The 22,843-nt window shown below is 43.6% G+C and overlaps 1 protein-coding gene across 5 annotated transcripts in view; it reads right to left on the bottom strand.

Moving 5' to 3' along the window:
• The window catches only part of TET3 (tet methylcytosine dioxygenase 3), a 43,015-nt gene that overhangs the window by 5,214 nt on the left and 14,958 nt on the right, over window positions 1–22,843 (bottom strand). For 3 of the 5 annotated variants that reach the window (XM_053464577.1, XM_053464579.1, XM_053464578.1), the window contains 5 exons: window positions 6,339–8,874; window positions 2,888–2,978; window positions 2,539–2,632; window positions 1,144–1,352; window positions 652–802 (listed from right to left, as the gene is read on the bottom strand). In XM_053464577.1, the coding sequence (XP_053320552.1) occupies window positions 652–802; window positions 1,144–1,352; window positions 2,539–2,632; window positions 2,888–2,978; window positions 6,339–8,874 (3,081 nt within the window). Of the gene's footprint in view, window positions 1–651; window positions 803–1,143; window positions 1,353–2,538; window positions 2,633–2,887; window positions 2,979–6,338; window positions 8,875–12,225; window positions 12,306–16,230; window positions 16,532–22,843 lie in introns of those variants that run through there. The other 2 variants (XM_053464581.1, XM_053464580.1) reach the window with 2 other exon arrangements.

Below are 22,843 nucleotides of genomic sequence, written 5' to 3'. Positions count from 1 at the left end.
GCTACTCAAGGTATGCGTTCCCCGTGAGCACAACTTCTGCTTATCCTTTGTTCTTCCAAATGACACCAAACTCACCCTATTCGGTTACCTACTAAAACCCAAATGAAACAGCTACACCTTTTCCTCAATCATACACGCCATTATATTAATAGGATCATTTATCAATACCGAAACCGTTTATAACGATTTAGGCATACAAAAAGGCACCTCTCAACTCATTTAGCAATTTATGAAGTTGCACAAACTTGTAGTATTTGACTTGAGAGACACGTACTGTCAGAAACGCTGCTGTGTTGAAGGCGCACAGAGCCTTTTATTGCAATTTACGAAGGTCGAGCCCACACAGCCTCCATAGCGAAAGGCGGCCGGGCGAGGAGATCAAAGATCTTCCACATAACAGACTCTTTGTGCAGAACATCGGGGGGCCTGATCACCCAAGAGGCCGCCTAGGCCAGCATACATCACGGGTAGTAGGAGTCCCTGAGTTTAAATTCGGAACTATTGGCTTAAGCATTTAGTGTTCAGTAATTTTGTTTTAAAAAGGTTAAAGAACCAGTCCACGGACCGATTAACCAATTTTGTAAGAAGAAATCTTGCCAAATGAAATCTGTAATTTTAATTTAATTAAGTCCGTAGCGAAGTCTACCCTACCTCTTTGGGATTGTCTCCGATCAGGCGGAACTTCCGGGGGGTCTTACTACGTGCATACTTGCAGCCGTTGAAGTACATGCTCCAGGAACATCCAAAGGAGAAAGAGGCACCGCAGGTGTTGGGGTCCTTACCCTGGCATGCACACGTTCGACTAAAAGAAACCAAAACTTGTTAACCTTTATTATTAGAACTCTTCTGCTGTGATAATCTGCAGAACAGACGATAATGCACAAAACCTAAAACCTAGTACAGTTTCCCTGTTACTCGTACTTCCAACAAAACTCAACTTACTTAGTGGAAATGGACTTTGTATTTTGTAGCATCCATCTGCATGAGATGTGTGATGCCACCCAATAGAACTTCTCAAAGCAACCCAAAGCAAAGGTGATTTATTGACCTAATACATCTGAAACGATCCAAACTGGTAATGGCAATGGCTAAGTGGCAAAATAAATACTCAGTCACTCTCTGTTGTAGAAAGCATTTACTCACTCATCGTTGAGGCCACATCTTCTCGATGTTGGGTTTCCATACTTCGTAATTGTCTCTGTGAGGTCTTGATAGAGAGTATCTCCCAAGGAACGTGGGATTCCCTCCCATGCCATGATTAGGATGATTATGACCGCATCCTCACAACTATGGCCAGCCCGATGTCGGACCAAACACAGAAGCTTCTCCTCCTCGCTTTGCCTGCGGATTACCTAAACAGCAAGACTTGCTATCAGTATATGAATCCCAGCTCATAGCAGATCGATTTATTTCCAGAGCGGTTGATGTAAGTCTGAGAACTGGCATTGTGTTTTAATTATTAATGCCAGAAATTCGTGGTGTGATGCCAGAGTCCAGACAGCACACAGCGAGCTACAGCAATGCCTTTATAATACAGAGCTGCGTGACCCAAAGAGCTCACGGCTATACAACTCAACCTGAGCAAAGAAAGAAAATATAATGGCAGTGCCATGATTAGGCTTTACAATATGGATATTCTTATTTGTTAAACTAGTTGTGATGTTTTCTCATGTGTTCATAGTGCCAACAATTTACCCAACATTTTTTTTTGTTAAACTTGTACTGCAAACACATGCTGGGGATTATTCTGCTTCCAAAAACAGGATTATAATATTCTTGTAGCAAGAAAAGAGATTATGCATCAGAGCATCGCTGAATATCGGGGAATGCCATGCCAGTAATAGACTGGAATTGTCTTATTTTGCTGTAGGCGATCTATCATGTCACTAGCACGGACAGCTTTTAATAATAATAAAGAGATATATTGTTATACTTTATCCTGTTAAGCAAATTGGAAAAGGACACTGTCTGTAAGGAGGTTCACAAATGTGCTCTGAACAGAATGAAATTCATCCGTAAACACAGGAGACAGCAGGACTTACAATCCTCTGGGTAATAAATCATACAGGATATCAAAGCATATAACCCTCCCAGCATCGTATGCTTTATTTACACAGAAATGAAGGCTGATGTAGCCATACAGTAATATTTACACTATTTGTAGATATTCAGAAACCTGGCAAATCATTCGCAGCAGCGTGGGGGTTAAATCAAAGGATAATAAGGGATGAAGGCTTTTCTACGATGTCCTCCCTTGGCGCAGGTGGCAGACAGCTTAGAGCTAGCGCAAGGAGAAGACACATATCTGTAACAAGCGTGTAACGTAACACGGCTGTCCTCGGATCACCTCTGCCCTGCCTCTCCGCATCCGTTTCCTGCCATTCCAGAATAGAAGCAGCCTCACAGATCTAAACAATGACGAGGGGCTATATACTACGGGTAAAAAACGTCTCCAGGGCATCTCTTCATACTTCCCGGGCGGTCTGATTTATAGCGTGCAATCCGTCAGATTCAGGGAGTAGCTTGAAGAGAACTTACCCATTTAGCAATCGGACAGCCACGGGAGCTCTTCCCTTCTCGGCCGGTGTAAACAACCTTCTCGATGCGAATGGCTTTCCCTTTCTCACCAAACCTGCAAGAGGATGGCAGAAAACAAATGAGAGGAGACATGGAAAAATAGTAGCCAAGAGGTTAGCAGAGAGGCGGCTACAGACAGGAGCTGGATGGCAATCTATGAAGACAAAGTAATTAAGACCTTAGACGACGCGACTTAGAAGTTCGAGGCGTCTTTTAAATTTTATAAAAGGGGGACTGAGGTTTTAGGGTTCAGCAAAAACAATGAAAATGTCCGTCCCGTCCCCCCCAGCACATGCTGCGAGCTGCTCACCGCTCTTCCATGAGTTCTCTGATAGACGCCACTGACGGCCCCGAGCCAAGATGAGTGTAATACGGTCCTTCATCCTTCTCATTAATTTGTTCTGCGAGAAAGACACGGTAAATTAAAAACAATATTTAGTAGTCATTTCACAGATTAGCACGTTCCCAGGATGACCTCTACCAGAAGTAACACCAAGATTTACAACAAACATAGCCAACACTGGGTTTGGTCGAGGTATATGGTAGTTCCTGTCGGCGAATTATGGTGTTTACTTAATCAAGGATTAATATATTTTAATAATATATTTGATATATATATATATATATATATATATATATACATACATACATACACATACATATACACACACACACACACCTCAATATAATACACCTGAAGATAAATAAAATATAATGCATACATTTTCAGTTATTCTAAAGAATCCATGCAATGAGGCTGCGTTCCCACAATCTATATATAGTGTACTTTGCTATGCCCCGAGATGCGTGCTGGTTACCATGGTAACAGGGAAGGAACTCACGCTGGGCGATGGAAAGAAAAACAAACAAGCCGGCTCGGCAGAGGCAACACCGCTGAAAAAAAATGGATTCCGGCCAAAAAAAGGACAGAACTGGATTTAAAGGAACCGGCATTTTTTACATCATACCGACAATAATGAAAAACACGTGGGACACAAGTAAGCATAGCGTTTGCTGTGCTACTATATTATATATATTAAAATGTCCAAGTTAATTATTCTAAAGGTTGTATTTTTAGAGAAATTATATGATCAAAGCGTCTCGACATCCTCAGGCATATAATGACTATAAAGCTGCGCATGACTTTAAATACGCATGAAATAGGCATAAAGATATACTGAATTGAAGGCAAGAACAAGGACTGATTATGGTCCAAGTGTCAAAATCAGGAAACATGGGCAGACTTTGTGATTCCACCTTTAGACGGGTATGAACACTTTACATTTGTGACCTTGAGCAATAAAGTGTATACACGGCTAAACCCAAAGAGCAAACACTTTTTTTTTAATAAATATTAAAATGATGTTGGCCACTGTTGGAAGGCACTTTCTGGATAACTAAAGATTACTCTGTATCAATCGACCAAGACCCCTTCCCCCATTCACAACTTTATTAGACAAATGGGGAGGTCTGAGAAAGTTCACCCTTCAGTGTTCGGTAAGATGGTGACGTAACAGACACGGTTTACAAATGACAAGTCAATTAGTCTGACAAGTCAACCCATCCAGATGTTTATCCTTATTCCGCATTATGACAGGATCATAAACCTCCATTTGTGAAACAGAAACATAACTCCCCGCATCCCAGTTCTAAGGACTTATTGGTAAATGATTCCCCTTCTTGGTATAGCCCAGCTCCGCAGATCTGGCCCTGCCCTGATTACAAGCAGAGGTGTCATCTAGACCACTGGGTCCATCAAACCCCCATCAAAAATTCTCAAGCCACGGAAAAAGATTGTGTGGATTGTCAGCTCTAACATAGGAAGCCTCATCTGTTGAACAGAAAATCACAATGTAGAGAGCAATTGATGCCAAAGGCCACCCGGCCTGACCTTGTATGTGCCGCTCAGTCTGCCGGTACACAGAAGGTGTCATGGGAAGACCCATCTTCATAAAATAAATACAGCTGGTATTACACTATGTTTACGTGTCCCCACACATTTGTTTCCCGCCATCCTCTTGCAAGCTTGGCGAGAAAGGGAAAGCCATCCGCGCCAAGAAAGTTGTTTTCACCGGACGGTAAGGGAAGAGGTCCTGCGGCTGTCCAACTGCTAAAATTGGTAATTTCCCTAAGAAGCTTTGGATGTTTGACACAAACTATGTTTTACCGATCACCCTTGTGTGTCTGATGGCACATTGCACAGCGCATTCCCCGTGTTAAGGAAGTGTTACTCATCTCATAGCGTGGAGCGATAGGGTTAGCTTTGGAATAGTAACGCAGCGATGCTACCCTGCCCTCCACCCCCAAAGCTGCTAAAGGAATGTCTTACACACAGCAGATGTCTCCCGCAGCATTCCTGGGAAGAAATCCGGTCAGGGATGGTTTTACCCACACACGCCCTGTCTGCAGACATTTCTAAAAGGATCAAGTTCAAGGGTAAGCCACGCACAATGAGGGATCTTTCCCAAACGTGTCTCTGCGGGAGATTCGGGAGTTCTCAGAGCCTATTCCAATAAGCATACAGTCTATCCTTCTGATGCTCTCCGCACGCACCCTAAAGACGCCGTCTGTCCACCCCACCATTGAGATCTCTAGGCCATCACCCAAGTAGTCCCTCTCCTTTAGCCTCAACATCCAGCTCCCTTAAAAAGATACAATAATAAGCTACAGGCGCACCGATATGGTATCTGCAATTACGCCAAAGTCACCATGTATTTTTATTCATAAAAATATTTTTCATAAGGATTCCTTATCACTACATTTTTTTATGTGAAAAGATGTGACTGAGCATTGAGTTTCTTAGTATATTCCAAATCTTTTCATTACCCCGGAGTTAGATACAAGGCTTTCTAAACTTTAGCTCACTCAAAACCGATAGCCAGCACAGAAAACGACAAAACCAGGGCCGTTAAAGCATTAAAGTTATTTACAACTAGGGTGAAAAGAGCTGGGCCAGGCTCTGCCACCTACCCTAAGATAACCTTTTTATCACGCTGCTGAAAGGCAGGCGCAATTGGGTGATTGAGTGCTGGGGACTTGACACCAGCTCCCTGAACCGCTGAACCCTGAGTCACCTATAGTAGACGGGGCATTGGAACACACACCCTAGTTTGCGTATGCTGACAAACTCTTATCAGCCTCTGACAGATAGCAGGATCTCCTGCCTTTGGAAAATAACAGCGGGAGAGGTTTGGGTCTCCAGCTCCAGCAATGTATACAGCCATCCGGTAGCCCTATTCCTCCCCCGCCCCCCCTAGAAAAATATCAACTCATAACGACCAACTTGTTAAAGCATAGTTATTGTGGGTGGCTCTGTTTATTAGGGTCTGGAGGAGAAGCGCCTGAAGGAATCTGAAAAATGTATGTATCTGGAATTTGGAGAAATATGCCCATGTAATCAAACGCTCTTCCTGTTTTGTATCAGTCTTACACATCCTGTACATACACGTCATTTCGGCAGCACCTCTTAGTACCCAGTGCTAGGTTTCCCTACTGACAATATCAATATAAAACAGGGCGAGTCCCCCTCGAAGCCTCAAAGAACGGTAGAAGAATATGGGAGGTAAACAATTGCTAAGCACCCATGATGCCAACCCCTGATGGTAGACAGCAGCCCAGCGGGTCATCAATCCTCTACAAGGCTCCCAAAACCTAAATAAAATAAGCCCGCCACACTGCTTCAGATGTCATGAATGATGCTAAAACAAGTTCTAGGGCACCATTGCTTAAGTTATTCACAGTACCTGAGCTCTACAACTTACCGACACAGTTGCACGTTGGAAATTCAGCTTGAGCCCTTTTAGCTGGAGTGTCCAATAAGCTCCTGGTTGGAGAGCTTAGATAATTCAACGGGGATTCCAAAAACCCGCTGAGGGAAGGATTGAAAGGCATCTCGCTTTTTGTAGGCGTTTCATCAAGACGTTGATTTTCCTCTGAGTAGAAGCATGTGGTAGACAACACTGTTATAGCACCAGAAGATTCAATTTTGATCTGCTTCGGAGACCTGGATGAAAACAGGCCATCAGATTTCTCTGACGTTTCCGGTTTCAAAGAGACGTTTGAAAGCGCAGAGCCGGTACGGCTGGATGACTGCGTTGAACTTTCAGCAGATAAAACTGGCGTAGGGTAGGGCAGTTTGGCCTGTGGATCTACCGACTCTTGCTGTTTTGTAAGTCCTTCGCTATTTTGGGAAGGCACCTCAGAAGTGGGGAGTGGGAAATCATCACCAAACTCTGCTTCAAACTGCCTGATTAGGTCTTCAAACTTGTCATCTATAGAGTTGAGGTCATTCTGGGCAGGGATATGGCCTGCACTGCTCTGCTGGTTGATGGACTCACCCCTGCCAGAGGTGGAATTTGTATCCTCGGTGGAAGGTGTAGGACACATGTCTTTCTGAACGGGAGGGTTCACTTGAGGAATGCAAAGTGCATTCATTTGACCATCTCTTGGCTGACTTACAGTGCACATTTCCTGAGTGTTTAACGTGTGTCCATTTTCAAGACCTGTTGGTATCACATTCTGTGGTACAGATAGGGATGTAAGCCCAGGTGGCTTGATATCATTAGGATAAGAACGATCAACTAACATTGAGTTCAGGTTCTCATTGTTTCCAACTCGACGGACGTCTTCTAAGTTGATCTGACTCACTGGCAAGAAGACAGCATTTGTGTCTTTCTGCTTGGGTTTCTTTATGAGCACCGGCTTGCGCGGAGGTTTCATTTTTGGCTCAACTTGTTTTTGGGAAGGGGATTGCCCTCGTTTCTTCCTCTCTTTTACAGGCTTCTCCAGTGACTTCGAAGCTGGTGTTTTTGGAACCCACCAATTTGGCTGTTCTTGGGTGCATTCCTGGATCGTGTTTGAGTCTACAAAGAGGTTTCGTTTATGATGGAGATGCTGCTGAAGTGCAGCCTGAGCACTCCTGTGTAAGTCTGTCTCTTGAAGAATATGAGACAGCTGCTGATCTGGTGACATTCTGTAAAAATCAGATGCTTCCTTCTTAATGGAGTGTACAGAGATTTGCTTAGACTTAGCATTTTTTGCTCTATTGGGTACAGCCTCTGGGCTTTTGAACACAGACTTTACATAGTCATCTGCATTCCCAAGCAACTGTTTCAATCCAGTCATAGGATCCGAGGGAGATTTAGGATGTCCTGAATCTGTGCCCCAATGTTCCATGTAATCTGATTTTTGTGGGGTGGCTGTATGGTTGGGTAGCACAGAGGAAGAGCCTTGGGATATATTGTTTCCTGGAATGTATTGTCCTTCTTGGTAACCAGTTGCCTTCTCTTGCTCCCAAGAGGTTTGCCTTGGAGGTTGTGACACAGTAAGTGCATTTTTGCCAGTATATAGATGAGACTGCTGGTTGAATAGGTCATTGCAAGTCATTGGCAAAACCTGGCCATGTTCTCCTTTGGCAGCAGGGAAATGTGGTAGCTGCTCATGTGGTGTTGACATCGGTTGGGTTGAGCCATTAGGATAATCCTTGTTTGACTGTGGAAGTGCGGATGACAGCTGCGTAAGAGCTTCAATTGCGATTGCAGTTTGCAGACTTATGTTCTTCTCTTTTGCAATGCTCAGAGCATTTTGAGAAAAGGGAAGAGTGCCTGAGGGGCATTTTGCAATTTTATTTTCTAGAGCAAGCACATGCTCTTTAGGAAAGTTTTTCTGCACCATTTCTTTGTTGACCTGGCTCAGTGGGTGGAGTGTGCTCTCCGGATGACAAACAGCAGCAGACTTGATTTTGCTTTCCAACCACTCCAGGTAGTCTGGACACTCTGGCCCATCACAGTTGCAGTTAGGTGGCTTCATGCCGTGCCTTGCTAGGGTCAAAGCTGCCTGTAACGTATTCAGGTCCTCAGGACACTGTGGGGCTTTGTTTTCCGAAAGGCCAGTGTTGTCCCTGTTCATTTCATAGTTGAACTTTTCATATAGCTGCATTGATGATACCAATGAAGGAGTCCCTGATGCTGGTATGCCATATGAGGACATGGCCTCGGCCACAGCAGAGAATGCTACTAGGTTTTTGGCATCTTCTAGGTTAGAACTGTTAGCAGCAGCATGATTGGGGATAGGAGGGTTTTCCCAGTGGATTTTGTCATTAGAATTCTGGGGCGCAGGGGTATTGCTTAGCCACGAATTGGCTTCCATTAACAACCCGTTTTCAAGCTCTTCACATCCCTTATTCAGCAGGCCTGGGTCACATTCCTGTTTTAACCTTCCTTCTTGATCATGGCTAACTGACCCCGTTTCCATTTGGTCTGTTTTGGGTCCATCAACTGGAATGCTTTCAGAACAGCTCTGCAGAAAAGGAAAGAAAGAAATAAGAATCACAATAGTAACAAAGAATAACCAGTTACTTACATAACATTAACAGTGCCTTAATCATTAACAATTTATAAAATCAGAAAAAAACAGTATAATTTATTCAGATAAGCCAGAGATACAAACTACTTTACACAAGCTTACAAAAATAGTGTAATAATTTAAAACATTTGTTCACATAATATTTCAGCTCATATACACCACACACTCAACTTTTCTCTGTCTTGCCCTCCTATGACTTCAAATAATTAAACTGCAAGGCATTCAGGCCTTATGTTCACAACAGACCGTTATTATAGAAAAAAAATCCTTATAGATCGTGTACTGAACACCATGTGATTCTAAAACAGGGTAAGACTTCAAGCCAACTTGGGTCACTTGCTTGACCGACCACTACAGATTGGAACAAATGCCCTTTGTTTATTATTTCAGAACTGATCGCAGCAAAAACATCTCTAACACAAACTGTGAATAATCATAACCAAATATAATTTAGCCAAGAATCACCTGCATCTTCAAGGCTTAGAGCCACCACAGTAAAAATGCAGGTACATTCTTTAATTAGTAGCCTTACATCAGTTCTGTAATGTGTTGTAGGTAGAAACCTGAAGCATAATATTCCGGGCGATGTAAATTCTCAGTTGCGTAATTAGTCAATGGAAACAAAACTGTTCAGACAACACATGATCATAAGGAAAACATGATGAGAAATGGGTTAGCTCATGGAAGTGATTACACCACAGCTCATATATGAGAACATGTTCACCCATAGACCCAAAAAATGGAGTACAGCAGGAATCCCTTCTCAACATTTAGAACCTCTTTCCTCATACGGATTAAAGATCATGGCTAGTTAGGTCTCCTAAACATTGAAGTACCACTTTACTATTACGTCTGCCAGTGCTGCCTCACCAGAAGGGTTATTAAAGCAAAAAAAAGGGAGAGTAAGCAAGCCATTTCCAGCGAACAGCTCTCATTTATGCCTTTACCAGAGGTTTTGTTTAACATACTTTGTTTGCTAGTGGGACTGAAGCACTAGCAGCAAACAATGGCTTCTCTATAATTCCGCCTCGTTGATAGAGGCCTGTGAGACTGCAGCTTGTGTGTTTTCATTATCTTTAGATTTACAGAAACCAGGCAGCTGTCCCTTATCCAGACAAGAAGGGATCTTTATCTATTGAGATGCCAAAAAGCCTCTGATTGAGAATTCACAACAGCAGTAACGCACATAGAGGATAGCCGGTACACCGAAGCCCATGTAATGGTGTTTACAGATTATGATAAGCAAAGTACACTTATTAGAATCCCACCTTATGCACACAATAGTGGGATCCGCGACGCTATCACTTAGTTCTCATGATCTGCATTACCATCCCTCCCGCTCCATTATTTCTCCCATTTGGCTACGGCCGTTTTAAAAGGGAGAAAAGATAAGCGAGGTGAGTTCAGGACAAGAAGCGTATCATTTACGCGGGTTTTTCGACAGTCTCCCACTGAGCGTAACTTCACTGTGACAAAGTGTTAATTTAAATGAAATAGTTTCAACCGGCAGAACAAAAGGCAGCATTAATCATTTAACGCTAATAACATTATGTGGATGATAGATCTACGTACTTTAATAATAATAAAAAATGCAAGTCAAAATTATTTTGACCGAATTGCCCCTTTACGTGAGATCCGCCGGACCCAGTGTTGGCTTGTTTCACGTAACTGCCCTTGTTTGGTTCCCTAAGGTTTATTCGTCTATCAGCGTGAAATCCAAACAAGAATGCCACAAAAGTGCTGGATGGTTGTGTCAAGGATGATGGAGGCAGCCACCAAGAAACCAAAAAAAGGGGAACATATTTTTGGCCAATACTAATCCTTTCTATTAAAGAAACCTTCATACCCCTTTGGGTATTTACAAGAGACCGGAGTGCAACACACAAAACAATACCAATTATGGGGCAAATAGATTATACCATAACATGCATGGCATTCTCCTGGCTGGCTTGATAATAATCTCGTTGAATAACCAGGCAGGGGTTTTTCTTCCTGAAAAGATGGGTATTCTGAAGCTTCCCAGATATTAAAACATAAACCAGCGTAATGGGGACAGGCAAGTCTGGCGCAAGTGAAGCAATCAGCAGTATCATTTCATCAGTTGCTATGGCAACTGCGCTACAATTTCTCTGCATCCATAACCCCTGGTAACCAACACATTCGTTTATGTAGAAAGCCGTGTGTGTGTGTAATGGTAGCTTCATATAAAGCTACTGTATGTATGTGTGTACGTGTGTACTTTCACACACGTGCACAAGGGTATTCATGTGCTTTAAAGAAAACGGCTTTTATTGCATTCAACATAAAGATTGCAGGGGTATACAAGGGCAGCTGTGCTGGGAAAGGACAAACCTTCCCCCCCTCAACCAAAGAACACACGGTTCCAAAGGAATAGCAAGGGTTAAAAAGCAGGCCATCCCCTGCAGCACAGCCTTGGTGGGAGAGCCAATAGAATCGCTCTCTCCGGACCAGTCATAGCAGTAAGTCATCGGCCCCCTCTTTGTCTCCCTCAGTGGGACACAATGGACGAGGAGGCATGCAGAGCGTTTGCACAAAGATGGATTTCAGACACCCTCCACATTACGCTCTCCAGAGCAACCTGACATTGTACTTCAACAACACGGCCCCATCCACCCAAACCAGGCGCATACAAGTCATAGATAAATCCAACCCAGTGATTCAAGCAAATGCTCATGTATTACACTTTGTACTCAATCCCAAATGCACATAAGCAAGTAGAACAATATAGAGATCTTTTATGCTTTTTGATGTACACACACACACACACACACACACACACACACACACACACACTGTTAAATTAACTCCTTGGCTGCTGGGGGGGGTCAATTATTAAATGCATTACTGCAGTGCAGAGGGACTGTTGGGGACATGATCGGCTGACGGCACGACATGCAGACATTGCTTACGGGGATTAATAGTCAAGTATTCTCTCCGTTTGAAGGGCTACTTTTTGTTTTATGGATAATCCCCCATGAAGCAGGTGTTCTGGGATGTCTAGCAGCCAGCCGCAGAGAGATCTACAGCATGCTGAATATGCAGCGCGTTAAATATTCACGTGGAAAATGAAAATCGGACTTCCACGACAACGCTTGAAAGTAGAAAGCAAAAAATGGCAAAAAAGCCTTGGGAAAGAAAGGGTTACACACTGTGAAAATCCCAGACTTCCAACCCGATGTATGCAGGCTGCGGAAAGGTCGGTAATGCATCTCACGGAGGCCCGATCCGGCACACGAGGATAAAGAGAGAAATAAAGGAACTTACATTTGAAGAAATCCAGCCGAATGCAGACGTGAGAAAGCTTTAGAGGGAAGGAGAGTCTGGTGCTTTAAAGGACGTGAGAGCGCAAGCGGTAAGCAGGAAGCTGCTTAAAGATTCAGCCTACACACACCTCGCCCTCCCCCCTTCTAACAGCTGTAGGGGCCATTAGCCCTGTCAAACAGCACACGTACATTCTGCAAACAGCACACCGCCTCGCTCTGCCGCAAGCCTCTGACAGAATAGTCTCTGCAAGATGGGCAACAATGTTCTCAACGTTCCACACACAACAGCTATCTCCAAGCGGACTCCGACCCTGCATTCTGCGTTCACCCAACGGCCTTGTAAGTAGTCGCAGCTCGGTTAAGGGAGCGGAGTATAACTAGAATTATTTTCTCTCGCTCGTCCTTAAGGCCAGCTTTGCATGGTGCCTCGGAGAACGCGTCTGAATCGCCGGCTTTCTACAAATGCTCGGCTTCTGGTCGACTTTTGCCTTTGCCTGCGCTTGGCATCGGGCGTGCGGAAAAGGAGAGAGAGCTCCCATTCTTTCCCCATTCCTCGTCCCGTCTTCCCATGTGATGCAATCTGGTAAGCCCTGGCAGATAAAGCGGAATCCACCCTTCCGTGCCTACGTAGGTTTGGCTGCCAATCAGGAGCGGGGCAAGGATTCCGTAGCGCAAAGGGCGATACTTTTTGCTACAGTTTTGCAGGAATATTCAGAAGGTTCCTTTGTGGCGTCAGTAGCGCGGCTCCTTACAAAACGGCGACACGTTATAACAATCCTAACCTAGACGGTGTTAAGAGACCGTATCGGGGCGACGGGAACATGGTATTTATAGCTCAGTCAAGTGGGCATGTCACCGAGATTAAACGTATCTCTCTAAACCACCTCCAGGTTTCCAAAACACAATAAGGATTATTATATCGTAACACCCAAGTTTAAGTTTACATGGGGCAAAACCTGCATAACAAATTAGCTATCCATCATGAGCCGACTACCCATTCTCCTCATCCCTCCTTTTCAAGGTAGCAAGAACCAATCAGCATTTCCCAAAACAGGAAACAAATGTAACGGGGAGAATGAATCATACCCACCATTTGTTAATTAGTTAATACAGACGACCTGACTGGCACACGGTTTTAATGGAGAAGAACCAAATCCACTAAGAAATAAGGTGGATTTCAGCACTATGTAGCAGAAATATAATGGTCTGGTCAAGAAAACCACAAACATCAACCTATTTTAAGTGAAAAGCAGGCTTAACGCCATCGATGCAGTCCTACTTATCACGAAATTCCACGGCTTCAACTTTGATTAGAACCCAATTTCTTGAACTATAGAGATTGAGGTCATTTTCTGTGTACGTGTGTTATCTGCTGCACAAGACTTTCTGGTTTTAAAGTGCAATTCTGTACAAATCTATCATATGCCTAAAATGTGACATTTCACTTTCACAAGAATATAAATAACTCCCTACCCTTCGGGCTCTCCGCAGTCACAAGGCAGAAGTGAATCATCCAACCGCACTAAGTGTACAAATACGAGCCGTCAGCTTCCCCTTTAAAGGCAAAATACTTTAGGGTCATTCTGTGGGTTAAATGTCTTTTCCCTGGGAACGCTCAACAGATCCTTCCTTCCTTTATACTAAACATAAAATAATGTAAGTTTACTCTATAACATGAGCCAAGAACGGCATTGAGGGGGATAAGGGTGAGTGTTGAGACACTGCTGTGTTGGCTGTTAAATCCCCCTCATCAGAATTCATCATCTACAGATGCAGGATTTCTCAGCAAAGCATGTCCTCAGCTCTGCAATGCAGTATCCAGGGGAAAGGGTTTACCATAAACCTCTATCTATCCACTTATAGATTACATTTTAACCGAGTCTGCATTCCACTAGTGAAACAGTAACTTTCATAGCCCGGCTTTAAAAAATCACCCCTTCCAAGTGGTAAACCCAATGTTACGTTGATGATTAATCCCTGAAGACCAAGGCTCTTTATATAGTGTTTAAGTTGTCTGGATGTTCTATGTAGACCCTCCAGAGCAAGGTTCCCTCTAAGCTGCGCACGATCCAGCACACGAATGAAATGTATGTGTAAAGTTAGCAGGGCCGGACTGGGATAGTGGGAAATTTCCCAGTAAGCCACCTCCACCTCTTTCTCTGCGAATCCGTCTGCAATATTCTGGCTGCCTGGAATACTTCCGCAAAAAGGCGGAGCCACGGCGCGTACCACGTGGACATCCTCTCCCCAGATCCTTCAATAGGGTGACAGGGTGTGGCCGGAGGCTCCACCCTCTGCGGGAGGCGCTCAGAGAGGCCTAGTTCACGGAGCTGGTACCAGGGAGAAAAGACGAACACGAAGAGGCAAGAGAAGAAAAAGGAGACGTTGATGCGGTTGGTGGAGAAAGTAGTTAGTCATATAGAGAGCGAGTGAGTAAGAGAATAAGAAAATCTTGTTTAAAAAAAAAAAAATGGCACACAACCATAGTGGCTGTGGTGGCCAATGCAATGCTACGTTAAAAAAAAAATGGTGCCAATTGAAGGACCGATCTCCTCTCAACGTACGTCTGCCATGCAGAGCAAGAATGCACCGCAGATTGCCAGACTCAGCCGCTGAGGACGGTAGGAGGGGAGAAATATGTTTCTATGAATATGAAGGGGTATGCTAAGGGAAGGGTATGAGGATGATGGTGAAATAATGCTGGGAGGCTATGGAGATAAGTTATGGTAGGGGACATGAAGATGGAGGGGATGATTGTGATGCAACATGGGGTGATGAAGGTAATGAAGGACTGTGGTGCTGTGAATGAATTATGACATGGGGATACTGTAACGTCAGGTTCAGCTCTACACACATCCATCCTAACACCATACAACTTACCTATACATATATGATTTATATACACGCACACTTTAATACCTTACACATACAAATGTAACGTCATATATTGCACATGTATTATATTACAACACAACAAACACGCCAAAAATTATATTGAAACTATTTCAGAAGACCTTGTTAAGCTAAGTTCCTCTAGGATTTCGCCTGTACCAGCCAACAATGAACGCAACATACACTGTTACAATCAGTAGCAAAACATTATACTGTATCAACGTAGGAGAATAAACACCCTTGGGTACATCTGGATTTCAATTTCTAAAAAAGAAAAAGCTCCAAAGGTTTGCTATATTCGAGTTCGAGTCTCCATATGCCATTTGAGAGAGAGTAAGTGGGTTTAACTGAACTCAAACAAGGGTTGTTACAGAATTTTGCATCTAGACAACAAAAACAGGCTCATTAATCTTTCAGTTAATAATAATATATAATAAATATCGGTCAGCCCTTTGATTGGTTGACATATCCAACAAAGTCTGCTAGAACACTCTGACTCAAACAATGGGCTCCACCGACGTTGGCTCAAACCCCGTCAAGATCAGCACAAACATGCATGCGCTCCAAGCCTATAGCCTCCTGTGACATCGGCTCAAACGTTCAGCTCGGACCCTCACTACAGCTTAGGTGGATCAGTATCATATTTAGTGCTGCATTAAGATATATCAGAGACCGGAACTGCACAATACAGAACATTCTGACAGTCAAAGAAAAGCTTCAAAATAAATGGTTTTAACAGATTTAGCATTCGAATAACGAAGGATGTTATGTATGCATTATTCAATCTTACTATAACTGAATGAAATGCGAATGATTATTAACCAAGTCATCTAGGCAATTACAGATGTTGCGGTACTTATATGCAAAATTCAGCCTGTCCTGTTACCCCTCCCACTAAGCCTAGAAAACAGAGGCGTAGAACACAGCGAAGCCAGCCCCCGACACAGCGAAATCCAAGTTTTCGCCTTAAGATCTAGATGAAGATTTCCTAACAATATGGATTTTCCCATCTTACATGGCACGTTAGATCCAGCTGGCGTCATTTAAACCCTGTCCTGTTTGATCGTTCTGTATTCTAGAATGACACGCCTATAGCCCAGCCCTAACCGCTTACCTGGCCACCCAAACAGTCCAAGCCCCCAGATTAAACTTGACAGGCTCTTCCGTAAAGAATGCTTAAGCCAAAAGGTGCGACGGTCTCAACCGTCTCTTTTATCACTTTAAAGGGAAAACAAAAAAAGAGAAAAGTGAGCTGCACCCACATCTTCCTCTCCTCCTCCAGAACCACACCTGTCAATGCAGACCGGTTGGGCAGGTCTTTCTACGCTGCCGGCAAGATCTGCTGCGTACAGGGTTCTTTCCTTCAGTTTAAAGAGACCAGCTGATTTAGTTCCTAGGTGCTTAGTGAACACAAGTCTCTGAGATGAACAAGAACGTCCACCTTGGGAAGCACTTTGCACACGTCTGTGCATGAGCATTATATTAAATGTGCTAGCCCACATACTCCACATTTTTCTTGTAACATTATTCCTACTATTGTTTAATGCCCAAAGCAGCCCAGAAGTTAATGTAATAAGTTGCCCATATTCATATTCTGTGTAGGAAACACTTTATTATGTGGCACAAAAGTAAGCTAGAACATCTTTAGCGCTACAACTGTCTGCAGGCCCTACTTCTGTACCAACGAGAATAAGAAGGCTAAACACGAGAACAGGTGGGCACTCCTAATTAACTCTGTTTTTGAGTAAAATTTGTCTCTCGGCCAGGTCAGAACGGGTGCATGATCAAGTAACATCACGGCTGGAAGAGACACTCACAGGTACAAAGTCCAGAGTTGCCTGTGGATTAGACAATTGAAGAAGACAGCGGAAAGTACCTGGATTTTACAGTTTTATCCTTATCATAGCAAAAACAAAAACTCCCAAAGCTGCACAGCTTGGTACACAGAGGTGAAGATAAAATCACACTGATTAAAGGGGAACTCGTGACCAATTTCTCTATTCCAGCCCAATTGACACCACCTTCTGCATCAGAAACGTAGCTGGTCATGCTTGAGGTTCCTTCACAGAACCCGGTCAGATAAAAGGCTGAATGTCTTGCGTGAGGGAGCGCGTGGACACAACGTATTTCATTACATGTGTATTAAAAGTATCAATTTGATATACTTTTATATCACTTTCATGAACAATTCCCAGGAGCCAGGAATGCCGTGGCACCAAATGATGCATCTCAGTGGTTTCACACATCTGTAAGTATGGCTCCCAACTAGAGTAAATTTACTCAAGTATAATTCCTAATTTCAGGGTAAAAAACAATACAAAGAAAATTAATCTTAATTCAAAGTCTACAAAGAATTCAAATATTTGTTAGAACACAAGTAACACAAACAGGAGAGTCACCAAGCATTTCTAGAGGATGTTTGACACGCTTTGTTAAAATGTAATTGAACCAATATTTCATCTTTCAACAGCGCTACGGGTTTTAAAGTTTCAAATTAGTGGCAAAAAGTATGTTTGACTGATGTGCTAGCCGTGTTTGTTTAACCCTCTAATCTTCTTCAGGAAAGGGAATCCCACGTGTATTACCTTACAATAGAATGAGTAAATATACCATTAACATAGGACCCACACATCCGAATGCGCCCAATTATTTGGGCTTTAGCCCTTCAAAAGGAACCATCAGATTAACTTGACCGTTTATAAAAGATGTCATTAAGATGTGTAACGAAGAAATAATCACACAAAGCCTGCTTATCCGCAGGACAGAACTGCTATAGAGGAGTTTAGTAATGATGGTTCACAAGAAATCCAAAAAAGTTAGAGTATTTGATGGAAAATGTTAGACTAAGACCTTGGATTCAGGATAGCGTTATGCCTACCCCATGCGTTCCCAGGATCCCCACCAACGGATCGGTTTGCCTGAGAGACAACATTCATAATACATAATATGAATATTTAACAATTAATGTTGAGGTCTCCTGTGGCGACGGCCGTCACACACCAACTAGACACTCAAACAACGATGGGGAGAGGCCGCAAAAGGTGGTTGTTTGGCTTCACATACTAGAAGTTGTCAAAAATCGCTACTTAAAAAAAACCAAAATGTAGGTTTAATCATGGGATTAAATGCTCAATCGTTTCCAACGGCACCAGTGTCTTAGAAGAGTCCTTGCTCCGGCAAAGAGACAAAGGACCAACACTGAGAATCTCTACAGAAGGCAACTTTGGAAATAACCTTTTTCTCTGTGGGATTTTCTAATTCTGGAAAACTCTTCAATGATTTAAGTGCATGATGTGACGCGGCGGGTGCCTTGCCGCTCCCAAGCAATCTAGATGCGGGAAATGGTTAACTGAAATGTTTAATAGATTACTTATCGCGGTCTTCTGGGGCAGCGGAGGTAAAGTGTGTATTACATGCGCACACACACAATGCTTTCATTCGCTTGATACGCTAGGTAATCAAACAAGCTATCTTCACTTGTGAAAAGCTATTCCCCTCCCCCACGAATTGTGCCAGCCTACCTTAAATCTAATATTGGCTCTTGCTATCAGAATGAAATCGTTTTCACACCAGACTCCAAACCCATTTCATAAAAGTTCAGACATCTAAAAAACTGGGAAAACCATCTCAGAGATTCACTGAACCCGTTAGAGCCACACTGACTAAATGCTGAAGGTTTAGGAGTAGCGAAAGTCTGGACAGCCAGGCATACAATCATCCGGGTGGTCTCAAGGGACCCTAAAACAACATTCAGGCTTTTGCAGGCGCCTTCTCTTGCCTCAACGAAGGTCATCAGATATATACAGGGGGAACATGAGATTCATGGCAGAAACCACCCCTCCCCAAAGAGAACACGACTGCTGGTCTACAGTTTGCCAAAAAGCACCTGGATGATTCTCAAGCGTTCTGGAATGAGTTCTATGAGCAGATTTCACGTTAAAATCAAGGGTAATGCGAGGTGGTGGCAGAGAAAGTTTGGTGATACTTTGGTGCATCGGAATCCCTACAGTACACATTAATCTGCTTCAGATACTTTAGATGCATATAAATATCAAAACAAATGTTTAGTCTGTCGACCAACATCTGATTATGTTGAATGTCCATTGGGCACAACCAACCCTTTGAATAACCTAAGCAGGTCAAACGGAGGACAGCGGGTCTTGGCTGAAAGGCTGCCTCCCGAGTTTTCCTTGGCTGGTGGGACCTGCATGCACATCTCTTCCCTCCTGTACTGCTGTAAGGACTATCACGCGTGGGCAATGTTAGTGATTACATATTCATTGAAGGGATGTAAAGCAAAGATATACATCCTCTGCACTACTCCAATCAGTCAGCTATTGCTGCTTGGCCTGTAATTCCCACGAGTATGTGAGCATCAATCATTATAGCTGTTGGGCCAAAACCCGTCAATCTCTAGGAAATCCATAGCAAACTATAAAGAAACGCGCAGCGATATACAAGAAGTACACGCTAGGAGAGCCATCTTATGCCATCAATGTTATTTGAAAGGGTCTATCCACTCATAGGATATGTTCGTGCGCATGTGTGTTCTGCCGTATAACCTACTGCTTTAAAGCTGGAAAACGACAATGTCTGGTGTAAATGTGAAAGAAAAGGGGGGATAGTGAAAGGAGGGAGAGGGATCATACCAGGGTATATGGTCTGACGTTCAAGGCAGAAACTACTTCCACCCAAAACACTGTTTGTGCTGCACGCCTCCGGCACAGAAATGGTAAAAGTCATCAAAAGCATGAGTGTGTTCGAGTGTGTGTGAGTGTGTGTGTGTATATCTTTCCTTGTGATTTGCTCAGTAGTGCTCAGGTAGGGTAGCCGAGTTCTCTCTCGAGGTCCTGACCAGGACTGGCTGCGGAGGTTCCGGCAGCTCTGTTCAGACACGTTGGGAGCCGCAGACAAGGATCGCCAGCGTGACGGTTGCTAGGTTTGCCAAGCCCTGGAGGCACGTCGGCTGCTACACCTTCCTGGTTGGGTTTGGGAGGGGTAATGAAGGGTTATTGCAGTAAAGTACAAGACAAACACAATTGTTTCTGCTGTCCTCCATTTCAAACTCATCTTAAGAGTTGACAAAGGCAGCTAGTGGAGACTTGCAGCCATATTAACACTTTGCGGGCTATAACGGTATAAAGGGTGTGTTGCAGATTATGCGAAAGAGGGTTAACATGCCAATGAAACCCCTGTCCCTTCCGTAGCATATGCTGCTCAACGCAGATCGTTCATTTTCCCCGAAGCGAGTATTTTAACATTTCACCACCTTAAATAAACCTACGTAATGGTGATTTAAGATTAAAAATAAGCAACGCATGTATATTCTGCACCTACCATGGGAGAAAATGTGAAATTATTTGTTCTTGAAGGAGAAAAAAAAACCCTTGCTTACTACTGCTTTTACTATTTAAGTGGAAAATTGTGACCAAACCAGTATTATTTCCAAAAATTGGATTTTATTTTACTTTTGGTGGGGCTCTGGCTGTGCTTATGATGAGGTGTGTGTGGGGGGGTGTATTTTACAGAATTTCAGAAGGAAAAAGTGCTGTGTTAAGGAGTAAAATTCATTCTAAAGGCTATATCACTAGGATATATAATTTCCAACAGCTCACAAGGGCAGGGCCCTCTTCTCATTCTATTCCAGCAGGGACCACGTGTACTAATGGCATTGCCAATTTTGTATATTGGCAATTCCAATATCATTGTTCATTTTTATTCTCGTATATTGTAATAGCCCTACGCAATCTCCATAAAGGAACGTAATGTATTATAAGAATGTTCATTTCTCCCCCCCACCACCACCATTTAATTCACAAACTGAAATCTTTGGCTTTGACTGGTGAAATATACTATTATTTAAGAAAGGGTATTACTATTATCGAGTTGGGAAAAGACCCAAAAGATTTGTTCGCGAGACCAAAACTTACGGAACAGAAATATCTTTACCACGGCCATGGTTGGTCAGCAGATCTGGAGCGACGGGGAAGTAAGAGCACAGCTCGCCATTCCCACAGTTCTAGGGATTCTAGGGCAACGGCGCTGGGTAGATTACTTACACAAAACGGATTTGACCCCTTCTTCGCCATCCATTCTTGAAATCTCTTGCACTTAAAAGGTTAACGAGAGGAAGCCGCTTTATTGCGCAGGGAAATCTTATGGCTTTAATGATTACCGGTCCGAATGCTAAGCGATGACATGGTTTGATTCATTCTCATTCTACGATTGGAAAGTCTAATAGAATAATTCCATGTGGCAGAGACAAACACCCAGTTTCTTCGCATATACAGCCTACTTTATCATTTCTAGGCTAGGCCACAGCATGGTTAACGCTCCGACGCGGTGTTTATGGACAATGGTTGTCATTGTGGATTTAAGGAACCTTTTGGGTAATTTTGGACTCGCAAGCCGAGTCTCTATATGGCGGGGCGGTGCATTTATTTTTATTCCTGGGGAAAATACCGCACGCTGGCGGGAATGGCGTGTCTCCCTCAGATGTGACGTGCGATGGATGCAATGTTTGTAAACTAAAAAGTCACGTGACGCAGGGATCTGTGACTCCGCCAGACACGGGGAGAGCGAGATTTGCCTGCCAGGAGAGAGGCGGCGAGAAGATATTTCCTAGAAAGCAAATGAGGCCCGTGGTTTTCGCACAAAGCGGAAAAGCTGCAAAAAATGTCTCGGACCAGCTATTTTTATCCCGATTACCAGTTTTCGCGCAGCTCGGATTGAATGCGACGTGTTAACCCACAGAGTGCCAACGGCTGGCGCGCTATCGTCCAAAGCTAGACCAATGGTTCAGAGATTCCCACCGGAGATCACCCGACAGGTGACAGGAGACAGGCTTCCCAAACAGGTATGTGGGATGTGTGTTATATGCACTCCACGCATCCACGCGCTGAGACCTCTAGGCCACACACACGTGCTGACATTTACACACACATATACATCATACTCAGAGATGTACGGGCTCACTACAACTAAACAGATGCGTGCAAATATATGCCGCACGTGGAAACCCATGTACACCAAAACCAAGTTTGCTAGCGCGTGAAAATGTTTCATAGCCACACGTGCATCGAACGTCGAAAAATAAGCAATTGGAATAACATGAAAAGTTCCACCGAGTATACGGACGGAACATTTCTTGAGATTACTACGGATTACAGATACCGTGACTTCTGACCAACATGTACATTTGCAGGCACTTATGAGTTTCGTAGAATAGGGTGCATATGTACGCAAGCATAAACGGCACCGCGGTCAGCGAGTATGAACGAGCGCGTTCCCTGCGATACTTTCCGTTATGTTACAGGGTATTTTGGCAAACAGATCGATTCTTTTAAACAGAATCAACTAAAACCCCAAAATATGAAAATTCTTATGTTTGAAATTGGAGCACAGCCGGAAAATGGCTCTGCAGCAGGAAGAGTAATATAGTAAACAAAGTTTAAAGGGAAGTATCGAAACGCGGATACTCCCTGCTACTATACAGCGCAGCGACTACAAACACTCTTTTAACTGTATGTGTACATCAGGCCATCGGATACGGCTAAATCACACCGGTGTCTGAAGGGAAAAGGTGCATTTCTTTTATCAAGCCCCCGTGTATTCTGGTTCCCTGTAAGCTAAAATGGGGACAAGCGTGTCACACGCCATGACAAAAGTGTGACACAGACGGGAACGGAGGGCTGTGTCATGGCTAAAGAGAGACCGTCCTCCAATAC

Source organism: Spea bombifrons, chromosome 4, assembly GCF_027358695.1.
Source record: "Spea bombifrons isolate aSpeBom1 chromosome 4, aSpeBom1.2.pri, whole genome shotgun sequence".
NCBI classification, from domain to species: Eukaryota; Metazoa; Chordata; class Amphibia; order Anura; family Pelobatidae; genus Spea; species Spea bombifrons.
The sequence above is the reverse complement of the archived record's forward strand: the minus strand, read 5'-3'. Positions and strand labels throughout refer to the sequence as shown.